Source organism: Brassica oleracea, chromosome C9, assembly GCF_000695525.1.
Source record: "Brassica oleracea var. oleracea cultivar TO1000 chromosome C9, BOL, whole genome shotgun sequence".
NCBI lineage: Eukaryota > Viridiplantae > Streptophyta > Magnoliopsida > Brassicales > Brassicaceae > Brassica > Brassica oleracea.
Genome location: NC_027756.1, coordinates 26,938,366 through 26,950,931, shown reverse-complemented (window position 1 = coordinate 26,950,931; position 12,566 = coordinate 26,938,366). Strand labels below are relative to the sequence as shown.

Below are 12,566 nucleotides of genomic sequence, written 5' to 3'. Positions count from 1 at the left end.
AATCAAAACTTGATAAAGATATGTCAATTTTCCCACGTATAAATAGATGTATTTGTTCCATCCTAAAGACATAACATCACAAACACTAAAGAGTAACATGTAAAGAAAGATTTGTAGGCTTGGGAGAGAAGTTTAAAACCTAAATTAAAGATCAAGAAATTATCTTCCCTGATCAAAATCACTCAAGAAGATTTCTGCAACCACGAATCGAGGTATTTAGCTAATCCTTCTTATAATTCTATTATGTGATTAGTACTACATTAAAATTAGTCTTGTTTTAGTATTAGTATGGATGTCTTTAACAAATATAAAAGTCATCTTCTACCACGACATGTTAAAGCACTAATTTGCATAGATTTACCTTATATGATTCTGGTAATCATTTATCGAAGTTTATTTTAAATAATTTATATATGTCAGATATTAATAATTTTTTTATCTATTTTCTGTTTTTTATATATTTATATTAGTCTCTGATTACCAGAAAATTTTACCGAGTGTCAAATAAAACTCTTGACTCTACAGTTTCTACTACTTTGAGTTTAAATAAATAAATAAATAAATAAATATATATATATATATATATAATTTTTTATTTGGTATTATTGTTGTATCATATTTTATTAAATTAAAACTTTGTTTTAGTTTAATTAGAATTGATAAAAACAAAAAATTGGATGTTTACCACTTTCAAGGTACTATTATTCATCTTTACCACCACTAAAGAAACATTTTCAAAAATACATTCTTCATTAAGTGGTAAAAGACTCTTATACTCTTGTTTTCTATATATAATAAATAATTATTTAAATAAAAAAATAATTTTTTTTTATGTTTTCGAATTATACTTTTTGGAATCTGAACTTTTTTATAAATTTTTTTTTGAATGTTTTTTCAAACTTTTTTTTTTGAAAATTGAAAATTATGTTTGAAACTATTTTTAAAATTTTTAAGTATTTATTTATATATTTATTATAATCTAAATTTCACATTCCAAAAACCATACCTCACCCCTCAACTCTAAACCTAAGTGTAGATTAGTTAATCTTACGGTATAAATGTTTTTACCCTTCATTAAAAGTGATGGTAAAAGTGGTTAGTGTAAACATGATAAATGATATTATGAATGTGGTATATGTGGTACTTTCCCATCAAAAAATATGATGTTTGACCAAAAACATAAAATGATGATTGTTTAAGTTTGGAACTAAAATTATTTTTGTTTTAAATAATTTTCTTTTAAAAAAGAAAATTCAAAAATCTCTCTAGCTATATCAGGGTTTGATCGATTTTAGAATATAGGCTAGAAAAATTTTCATGCCGAGCAAAAATCTAGTATTTTTGGGCTTTGCGGGTTTGAGGCGAGACTGGGTCAATTTAACTCGATTGATGTTTTTTTTTTTTTTGAAACACTATGTGATGTTTCTTATTTTGATCTATTATTTTGTGATAAAAATGTTTGTGTTTTTAAAATACAATCAATGGTTAATTTTGTTGTAGATTTTTAGTTGAATTTTTTTATCAATAAATAATTAATGAGATGATATTTGAGAGGATATATCAGTAGTATATTTTAGTTTTTTCTTATATCAAAATTTTGGTTTAAAATTTTAAAATATATAATTGATATTTGAGGAATTTTATTATTAAGATCCCCAATACTAGTATGACTCTTTAAATGTGGTTTATCTAATGCAACATGGAGTTTATTTTGTAATAATCTTGTCGATGTCCTTGTTACAGAGATTGTTATCAGCTATAGTGATCGATACGTTGTGGCAGACTTGAACTTAGAAGAGCCTTGGGATTAGTGTTCTAAAATACGGTCTAAGCGTTCGTCTAGGTGGCGTTTGAGCATTATACAGTGGTCAGTCGTACTGTTTTTTATGTTATACGGTGTTTTATGCAAATTTATATAATTCGGGCGAATAATAGCGTTTAAGCGGACAATATGTGATCTACGCGGATGCCTAGACGGATTTTAAGCATTAATATTCAGAAAAATAAGCTATTAATATTATTATTATGTTTTATTAATGTTATTATTTATATTACTTTTACTTATTTTATATATTTATATAATTGTAGATATCAGTACAATTGTTTCAAAATTATTTTAAATTTATCATCTTTACATATTTAAAATGGCTTTGATTTTTATAATTGATTATATATGTTAAACTATATACTTATACATAAAATTGGATTTAAAATATATTTATGTCTTATACTTATATTTCGTATAAAAAGATATATCCGTATGTAAAAGTTATCTAAGGCGTAATGAACGCTGTTTACAACACTGCTTGAGATCATGTTCGAAAGGATAACATAAACATAGAGAAAGTGGGTCCCATTATCTCTGACAGACAAGATTCTACGTGGGTCATTGTCATAACGACAACAGAAAACAACAAACATCTCTCATATTTGACCGTTGGATCAAATCTTTACCTCATGCAAAGTCGTTAAACTGTTTCTTAAAGACCCCAAAATAGAAAAACAAAGAGAGAGCTAGATCTTTTGAATTGTCTACTCCACAGAATCTAGGGCTCCTCCTAGTTTCTCGCGAAACAAAAACGAATCAGTCTCTCATGGTCCTAAAGATTAATGACATTCTGTTCTTCAGTTTTCTCTCTCCGGATTTTCGTTATCGACGAACAGAGTTTGCTGCAACTTTTTGACCACCATGCAGTGACTTAACGGAAAAAACAAAAGCTTCTTTTCGTCCTCATCTCTTGTTTCTTGAGTTACAAGTCTTCTCTCCTGTGATTTTAGAATTTCTCATTGTACTAGGGCGTTTCCATTTCTGAAAAGTCATTGATTCTACATTTGGCTCTCTCTCCTTCCTCTGCCATTTACATTTACATAGAAAAGATATTCCTATTCACCTGGATCCTCATATAGATCAAACGAACCCTCCTGACACATAACCTTTGAGAGACTCAATTACCTCTTGATCATCCTCTGTCTTCCATCTGATGAACCTGAGATTCTTGGGTTTTATACTTGGGGATCAATCAGGAGATAGTATTTGTTTTTGATGCACACGGAGATTGTGATTTGTCTGGAGTATTATGGGTTGCATCTTCTCAAAAAGAAATACAGAAGAAGAAGAAGAAGAAGTTAATGTTAAACCTCAAGAAACATCCTCAGTTCAATTGATTGCGCCTACAACCTCCCAGAAAGATGACTTTTCACATAAATCCGTGAACGGAAGCTCATCGCATAAAGCATCTGGTCGGGGCAGCGGATTGATTGTTCCTATAGACGATAGTGATGGTAAAACGGTGATTGTGGAGAGACCCACGAGGTCCCACCGGAGATGTTCAACAGCAGATGTTGGAACAGGTGGAGGATTTCAATTGTTTCAGCAGCCCCCGAGTAATGTTATCTCAAGTAGCCCCGAGTCTGAGCTCACTGCAGCTGGATGGCCTTCTTGGTTAACCTCTGTTGCAGGTGAAGCCATCAAGGGTTGGGTTCCTCGTCCGGCCGAATCCTTTGAGAAGTTGGAAAAAGTTAGTTTCTTTTGCCCTAATCTTTGGTTTGAAGCTCTTCACGGCATGTATTAATATTTAAACTTATATGTCTTTTTCAGATTGGACAAGGGACTTATAGTACCGTGTACAGAGCTCGTGATCTTGAGACCGGTAAAATGGTAGCCATGAAGAAGGTTAGATTCGTAAATATGGATCCTGAGAGTGTGAGATTCATGGCTAGGGAAATCAACATCTTGCGGAAACTTGACCATCCAAACGTTATGAAGCTCGAGTGTCTTGTGACCTCAAAACTCTCTGGAAGCTTGTACCTTGTGTTCGAGTACATGGAGCATGATCTTTCTGGTCTCGCTCTTAGACCCGGTGTCAAATTCACAGAACCTCAGGTACATTTAATGCTTCATTTTGTCCGAAAAAAAGTTAACAAGGAACCATGATGGACTAATAACCATGGTTGCTTCTCGCAGATCAAATGTTACATGAAACAGCTGCTTAGCGGTCTTGAACATTGCCACAGCCGAGGAATCCTCCACCGCGACATTAAGGGTTCAAATCTCTTGGTGAACAATGATGGAGTCCTCAAGATTGGAGATTTTGGTCTGGCGAGTTTCTATCATCCAGATCAAGATGAACCCCTGACGAGCCGTGTAGTCACCTTGTGGTACAGGGCCCCTGAGCTTCTTCTTGGAGCTACAGAGTATGGAGCCGGCATAGATTTGTGGAGTGTTGGTTGCATTCTAACAGAACTTTTCTTAGGGAAACCAATCATGCCCGGAAGAACAGAGGTGAACATCATCAGTTCTTTGAATCCCCATAACAATTCATCTCTTTAATTTATTGATTCCAAGCAATGTCTTTTAGGTGGAGCAAATGCATAAGATCTTCAAGTTGTGTGGTTCACCATCCGATGATTACTGGCTGAAGACAAAGCTACCACTTGCGACAAGTTTCAAACCACAACAACCTTACAAACGTGTCCTTCTGGAGACGTTCAAGAGTTTGCCATCTTCTGCTCTAGCTCTTGTTGACAAGCTTCTATCCTTAGAACCAGAGAAGCGAGGCTCAACTTCATCAACGCTAAACAGCAAGGTAAATATATCCTTGTGCTTATTTATCATGCTAGCAGTTCTTGATTTCCTCAACTAAAACACTAGTCTTCTATTTTCTCTAGTTTTTTTTTTTTTTTTTTTTTTTTTTTTGAGAGCATACCTTAAATTTGTGATTAAAAAGATTAATTTCACTTTCCTAAATCATTTTTTGAAAGCATACCTTAAATTTCTCTTTTCTCTAGTTCTTCACAACCGAACCACTCCCTTGCGACGTATCAATTTTGCCCAAGTATCCTCCAAGCAAGGAACTTGATGCAAAGGTCCGTGATGAAGAAGCAAGAAGGTATGTGAATAATGTTTCATATTCTTCCCACATTGATTCATTTCATGCAAAGTTCTAAGCATATCTTCTTATATAAATTCAGGAAACGTGCCCAAACTGTGAAGGGACGTGAAGCTGAATTGGTGAGAAAAGCTTCGAGAGATTTTAATCCTGAGGAAGCCAGTAGAACAGGGTCGAGAGGAGAGACGGGAAGAGGCGATAGAGATAAAGGATTTTCTCATACCAATTCAATGATTCACCCAAGTATAACAGCAACATGGAGTAAAAACGAAAGCTCTAGGCACAATGTAGTAGAGCTGAAAGCTACCCGATCTAGCAATGTGCCAGTCACAGCAAGATACTTGTCTCCTTCATATAAAGATGATGCAGCCATTGAACCCACGACGGTAATAAAAGTCAACATATAAGCTATAATTTCCCCCCTTTAGATAATTGTTCATAATATGTTTTTTTTTTTGTTGCTCATGCTGTTACAGACATACAGACGCAAGAAGAACAGAATGCACTGTTCTGGTCCATTGATGCCTCCAGGTGGAAACATTGAGGACATTCTGAAAGAGCATGAGAGGCAAATCCAAGAGGCTGTAAGGAAATCGCGGCTTGAGAAATCTGCAACAAAGAAAAATCACAAAACAGGTTCATAAATAGAAGACATGAGTGAAGCTTTCGTAACACCAAAAACATCACCTGAACTGGAAGAAGGAAGTCTGACCATGGCTGTCGGGCTCTGCTACTCGGTTTTATGCTGCATTAGCGACGGTTCTTCAACATCTTTTAGCAGGCCGTTGCCGCCACAGCTATGCTTGTGCTACTAAGCTCTGTAATTATGTGGTCATTGTACATGGAAACTCTTTGATTTCTCTCTCCCTCACATTTTCATGTGGCTTGGAGAAGCAAATAAGTGTGTGTGTACTATTTAGGAACTGTGTTTAGTTGTGCAAGTAATTCTGCAGATATAAGTTTTTTTTCCCGGTGCTCAAATGGGAGTCTCTTACTTAGAGCATCTTTATCTATGGTTGTTAGTAGGTTGCTTAGGCTAATATTGGATTAAAAGAAAATAAAAAACCCAAATTAACAATAACAACGTTGCCTAATTAAACCCACTCAAGCAACTACGCTCTTGGACACGTGTTGGGACGAGAGATGAGAGAGGAGAGAGGGGTCGTCGATTTCGTCTCATCTCACGGTTCTTTCTCAATCTATCTCTCGAAACCTCTCGACCGAAGGCGATTCGGTTTCTCTCTGTGCCTCCTCGACGGCGACGGCGATGGACCGCTCTCTCTCGGTGTCTCTCGTCGACGGCATGAACGCTGATTCTCTCCCTCTCCGTGGGTCTCGTCGACGGCGAGGACCCGCTATCTCTCTGTGGCTCTCCGGGAATCTAAAGGTAAAGATGATATTGTGTTCTTTTATATCATGCATGTCTTAGATTAGGGTTATTCTCGTTCTGATCGAAAGTTTTGTGTGTTTGTTAGTTCGATTCCGTCTCTCACAACGGCGACGGAGAAGCTCTCTGTTGGTGGGTCTCCTCGTATCGATCAGGTAAAGTTTCCTCTTTTATTTGTTTCCACTTTAATTCTTGTTAAGAATTTTTGTTGAACAATTGGGATTTGTTTGTTGCTAACTTTAAGAATTTTGATTTGTTTGCTTTCTGTTGATTCTTTTCTTTTTGTTTTTGTCTTTGTGTGGTGAGATGGAGTGATCAAATCTCTGTCGTCATGTTCTGTAGAAAGAGACTTGAGGAAGGTTCATCGAACAAAGGACTTCAATTGCTTCTCAGGTTAGTGTTAATGCTTTGGTTAGTGTAATGAAATGAAAAGCATTGAATTAGCTTCTGTTAGGAATTGAATCGAGGGTAATCAATGCTTTGGTTAGTGTATTGTTATGGTTGTGTATGGAATTTAATAGAACTGATGGTTAGATAGAAAATTGAAGGTGAAGTGTGTTGAATGAGTTAGAAAAATGTCAAGTCGTTTAGGTTGTTGGGTGTGATGAATGCATTGGTTGGTTGTGTGATGAATGTTTGAATTTAAATTTGTTCTCCTCTTACTTTTCTCTGCATTCCTTCTTCTCTTTCTTTCCAGCTTTTCAATTTTCTTCTTCTCTCCCTTGCCATTTCCTGATATGGATTTTACTCCATACGCAGAGGCAGCAAATTTTGTTGAGCATATGGTTCTGCGGGTGATATGGTTGACGAATACCTCCGACTCGGTGAAACAACAACTCGGTTATGTGTAGAAAAATTTATGGAAGGCATAATAAATTTGTTCGGCGATGAGGACTTAAGAAGACCAATACCGGCTGATCTTCAACGTCTACTTGCTGTTGGAGAGTATCGAAGTTTTCCCGGGATGATAGGAAGCATCGATTGTATGCATTGGGAGTGGAAGAATTGTCCGACCGCTTGGAAAGGGCAATATTCTCGTGGTTAGGATAAACCAACAATCGTTTTAGAAGCGGTTGCTTCATACGATCTCTGGATATGACATGCATTTTTTGGACCTCCAGGTACGTTAAATGATATCAATGTGCTTGATCGATCACCTGTTTTTGATGACATAATTCAAGGTCATGCTCCGAAAGTCACTTTCTCTGTTAATGGAAGACAGTATGATATGGCTTACTATCTCACCTATGGTATCTATTCGAAATGGGCTACTTTTATCCAATCTATTCGTTTACCACAAGTGCCAAAAGCAGTTTTATTTGCTCAACATCAAGAACATGTCCGAAAAGATGTCGAGCGTGCTTTTGGAGTCCTGCAAGCTCGCTTTGCCATTGTTAAAAATCCAGCGCTGTTCTGGGATAAAGCTAAAATCGGGAAGATTATGAGAGCATGTATCATACTCCATAATATGATAGTAGAAGACGAACGAAATGGGTACACTCAATATAATCTTGCAGAGTTCATCCAAGGAGAAGAAAATGGAAGTTCACATGTCGAGAGCGATTTTGATCGAGATAACATAAATGGGGTGGCAAATACGATGGATGCTCGAGCAAGAATTCGTGATAAACCAATGCATCAACAACTGAAACATGATTTGGTTGAGCATATATGGCGTCAATTTGGGGATGGTGATGACAACAACTAAGTTCGGATGCTTCTTTCAAATAATTATCGTTTATTTTACTAAACTGTTGTTTTCAAGTTTTTTTTTAAAAAAATCTATGTTTAAAATGTTATCTTTTATTATGTTTTATGTAATAAAAAAATTTAAATTTTAATAAAAATTGTTAAAAAAAATTAAGCAACCAAATATAAGAGACTTGCAATGGAGGAGCAAAATAAGGAAGTTGCTTACCCAAGTCTCTTAGCATAATTTACTTCTTAAATACTACTAAAATATTACTAAGCAACCCATAATGAGTTGCAAGGATAAAGATGCTTACACAGAAGTGCATTTACATAAACAAAAACTACGTAAGAGCATGATTAACCCACAATCTCACTTAGGGTCTCTTAGTGATTATTTTATTAATTAAATGTAATTAAGAACCTTAGCTAAGAAATACTTTGATTTTGTGCTCCAATGGGAGTCTCTTACTTAGAGGTTCTTAAAAAAAAATTAAACATTGCTCAAACATGTATATGGTTCATGAAGATTGGATACAAGCATATAGATGTTTATAGATATGCAAAACACAGGGAGCAATTGACCTGCAATTTGAGACCTAACTCAGAACAATAGTGTTGTTGAGTGAAAGGAAGCAAGATCCTAAGAAGTTCAGTACCAGCCTAACAGGTTATTAAAGAACTTAGTAACAGCAATCAAGGCAAGAGGAATGACAACAGATATAAACTTTAATCAAAACTATTCAGTGAAGAACATAACATATTCTAAGAAAACATGGAAAAACATGAATACACAATTCTGAAAAAAAAAACAAGAAAATGGAACAGATACAAACTTACAATCATGTAGAGAGAAGATGCAGCCAAGGCAAGAGGAATGGCAGCGGAGGTGACCTTGTCCATTGGTTCCTTCAAGTAAATGTGTCTCTGGATGCTCTGGAACAACCTGGTTAGTAGAACAAAAAAGTAATCCTCAAGGTCAATCTCACAAAGGCACCACTAATCAAAGGTGGCAAACTATATAAATAAAACACTCTGCCACATGAAAATGATGAGCTGTGTGGAAACACAAAAACTCACCTTCTGGCGCATTGCAATGATTCTGTCTTGATTCAGATCGTCTGAGAGGACTAACAAAGTCCGGCAAGTAAGGAGTTGCTGACAAAAACAAGACACACACAAACCTTAATAACAAAGAACGTCTACAAAAGGGTTAGGTCAATGAGTGCCAGTCTTGTTTACCTGACTAACACAAGAAGCCCTCATCTCCATAGTTGAAATGTCAGAACTCTGCTGATCAAAGAGATCAGTAAGCTTGGAAGCAACGGTACCCAAGTGATCAACAAAATTAACAAGAGTCTTTACAGTATAGTCCTTTAAATTGTCCAACACCCTAACAAAAAACAGAGCATATATATTCTTAAACAACAACCAATTGTTGGAACAAATTACAAAGCTATTAGAGATCATTGGATCACAAAGCCTTGAGAGCATACAAGGAGATCATGGATCTGACTCAGACAAATCATGTTCATAGATTTTTATTTTTTTAAAAAGAATCTAATCAAACAGAAGCAAAAGAATATGCAGCGAAGATAGAGAGAGATTAAAGAAACGGAAACATGCAAGGCCTTGACGAAGCTCTTGCTGCGTTCCATGGAACCTCGTCGAAGGTCATCGCTGGATTAGTACTCACGGATCAGTTTTCTGGTCTGTATCTTCTTGAACCTTTGATGACTCCATCTCCATGATCAGATTTGTAATCACAATATTTTCTCTCTGGAATTTTCTCGAGAAAAGGCAAAAGAAACGAAACAGAGAAAATAGGGGAGAAGAGTAATAAAGCGACGCGTGTCATATAAGAGGCGGCTCTTGTGTTACCTATTTAAGATATGTTGCTTATGGTAATTACCATTTTTCTTTTTCTTTAATTCCTAAATAAACTAAAAACTCCATCTAAAATCCCCCCGATAATCATTGTCTAAGGGTATCTCCAGCACTACTTCATTTTCTACTCCAAACATTATTTTGGAGTAAAATATGCTCCAACCCCACTCTATTTTTAACTTCAAAATGGATTAATGACTAGGGTTACTCGATTTATGGAGTAGTCTTACTCATTAGTCCATTTCATACTTTTTTCTTCATTTTTATCTAGTACTTAAATATTGTAAAATAATACAATAACATGAAAATAGATTTCCAAAAGAAATTATTTAATAATTTTAAATAAAAGTGCATAAATTATACAAAATATCAAAACTAAACATAAAATATAAGTGATTTAATAATCCGGTAAATCATTTCTAAAACCGCTAAGATCGGTGAAGTATTGTCCAAACGATAAAAATGACCAACATTAAAACAAAATATTCATTATAAAATACATTTGTTGACCATTTGTGGAAAAAATATTCTAATGTTCATTATTGAACTAAAATATGATATCTTATATATATATATATATATATATATATATTTATATATATATATATTTATGTTTATTGTAACTTTTTATAAGTAGAAGGTATTACTAACAATTATTAATTAAATCAAAGTGGAATTATTTTGGAATATTCACTTTTGGAGTAAAAAATGGAGTAATACATTGGAGTAAAACTAAACTTTATTTTGGTATTACACCAATTTACAGTAAAAAATGGAGTAACACATTGGAGATGCTCTAAGTTGATGGATCTTAGAATCCACTCAAATATTAGGGTTAGAGTTTGGTCTTACATATTAACAAGAAATGAATAAAATAGTTTTTATAAGACAAAAAGTCATTCTATTACTCAAACTTGAGGTGGTCTGGATAACCAAACCGAAACATAATAACCAACAAAGCAAATGTCCCTATTAAAGGATCTCGCTTTTCTAGCTAAATTCTTTGTAGTTCCATTCTGTCCCCTAGGGATATATGTTATTTTGTAGTCATGAGATCTTGAATCTTGAATAAAATAGCTTTAGTTATGATTTGATTGTGAAAATATGATACTATTGATCGTAGAAGATGATATAGACAAAAGTGAAAGTGATTATATGATTGTAAACATCTCGGAGTATAAATTATAGAATTTAAGATTAGAGAGGATGTCTAAAAGGCCAAGATCCCTTTCTCCTTCGTCTTCTTTCTTCTTTTATAGTTGGTTCTAAGTGAATCTTAATGGAAGCTTGATCTTCATCGTGAATCTAGGGCGATCAAGTCGTCATTAACTGCCTAGTTTCTTCTATTTTTCGAGTTCGATGTCGAAGCAATGTTTAATTCCTTTGGACTTGATGGACCTTTGTTCTTTTATGTTTTGTTGTCTCCTTACTGAGATCTTTGAATATTGGGCTAGATTATTGAATCAGGTTTAGAATTGGGTAAAACCCATTTCCAACAGTAGCCCCCTCGAGTCTGGAGTGTTTCATATCTTCTGCCACTTGCGGTGTTGATTCCGACTTGATGACGTATTTGTAGTGGTGGTTTATGATTTTCAAAGCCCGGTTCAAGATTCTGATCCTTAAAAGTTATTAATGCTCTGGCTTGGCGTTTGATTGTTTGCAATTAAGAGATTTGATTTTCTCTCTTTGTAAATTAAATTGATTTAGCGTGGGCATATGTTTTCATTCTTTTGTGGAGATATAAACCCTTTGTCTTCTTCTCTCACTCTTCACTCTTCACTCTTCACTCTTCACTCTTCACTCTTGTCATTTGAAGGAAATTAAAGGTTTCTCTCTCTCACACACATTTACTTTGCATTCTATGTTTATATTGCTTGTGCATCAGTTTTATTTATTTATTCCCACTTCTTTTCACAATTGTTGTGATTTTCTCTATCTTTATATTCTTTTTCTATGCCTTTACTCTTTTGTGATTTTGGTTCAATCTTCTCATCTTTTATTTGCTTCCTTTTTTTTTTTTTTGACGGCATCTTCGATTGAAGAGATTTTAGAAAATATTTTTACCCCCTACACCGTTATCCGTAAATCCGTAATGATTCCCAACGGTTTGTCAAATGATGACGATTTTCCTCCTGTGCTCCTTCCTTCCGCTGGTGTTCAAATCCATAGGAGCGCTAGAGTTTCATCTCCTAGATCGAAGGCCGTTACTGGATCCAGTGGTAGATGTAGAGGATGGATTTGACCATCCCACAAGGCCCGAGGAATAGGAAGGCCTGGCCCGGATTAGGAAGAGCGACGGCTCGATCGGTCAGCTCGAGAGTCAGGTCTCTCGGCTTGACTCTTGAGTACTTTTAGTTGATCATCATCGACTGAAGTACGTTCGGCTCAGCGGCTGCTCGGACGCCTATGGGCTTCTCGGCCCAGCAGAGGAGGCATACCAAAATGGCGTAAATTAGGTCAAGGACGAGGTATCAGGACGTCTATATAAGGGAAAGGAGAGACAACGAGAAAAGGATCCGAAATCACTGACTAACACTTGGCGGCTAGGGTTTTCACCTTTACTTCATCTCGCTGTTAGTTGTACTTTTTCGGTAGCTCATCGAGCCACCGGCTTCCTTTATGTCGCACTCTCTTCTTTTCCCTTGTAACCGACCGAACGTTTTTTCTCCGACCATTAATAAGACGTCTTTGTTTAAACCCACATCTTATTTATT

General features: G+C 35.4%; 1 protein-coding gene across 1 annotated transcript; it reads left to right on the top strand.

Annotated features, from left to right (window-relative positions):
* The first annotated feature begins 2,906 nt into the window (after positions 1 to 2,906).
* Positions 2,907 to 5,705, top strand: LOC106316395 (probable serine/threonine-protein kinase At1g09600). The gene is made up of 7 exons (XM_013754273.1): positions 2,907 to 3,518; positions 3,599 to 3,883; positions 3,965 to 4,282; positions 4,359 to 4,586; positions 4,789 to 4,889; positions 4,972 to 5,275; positions 5,366 to 5,705. The coding sequence occupies exons 1-7, from the start codon at positions 3,078 to 3,080 to the stop codon at positions 5,531 to 5,533; spliced, it is 1,845 nt and encodes a 614-aa protein (XP_013609727.1). The 5' UTR covers positions 2,907 to 3,077; the 3' UTR covers positions 5,534 to 5,705.
* Positions 5,706 to 12,566: the final 6,861 nt, after the last annotated feature.

Bases quoted from the DNA above. Each gene is read 5' to 3' on its own strand.
- LOC106316395 (XM_013754273.1), top strand. From the start codon at position 3,078: ATGGGTTGCATCTTCTCAAAAAGAAATACAGAAGAAGAAGAAGAAGAA. The intron at 3,884-3,964 runs GTACATTTAATG...TGCTTCTCGCAG, and splicing joins TCAAATTCACAGAACCTCAG to ATCAAATGTTACATGAAACA. The intron at 4,587-4,788 runs GTAAATATATCC...TCTTTTCTCTAG, and splicing joins CATCAACGCTAAACAGCAAG to TTCTTCACAACCGAACCACT.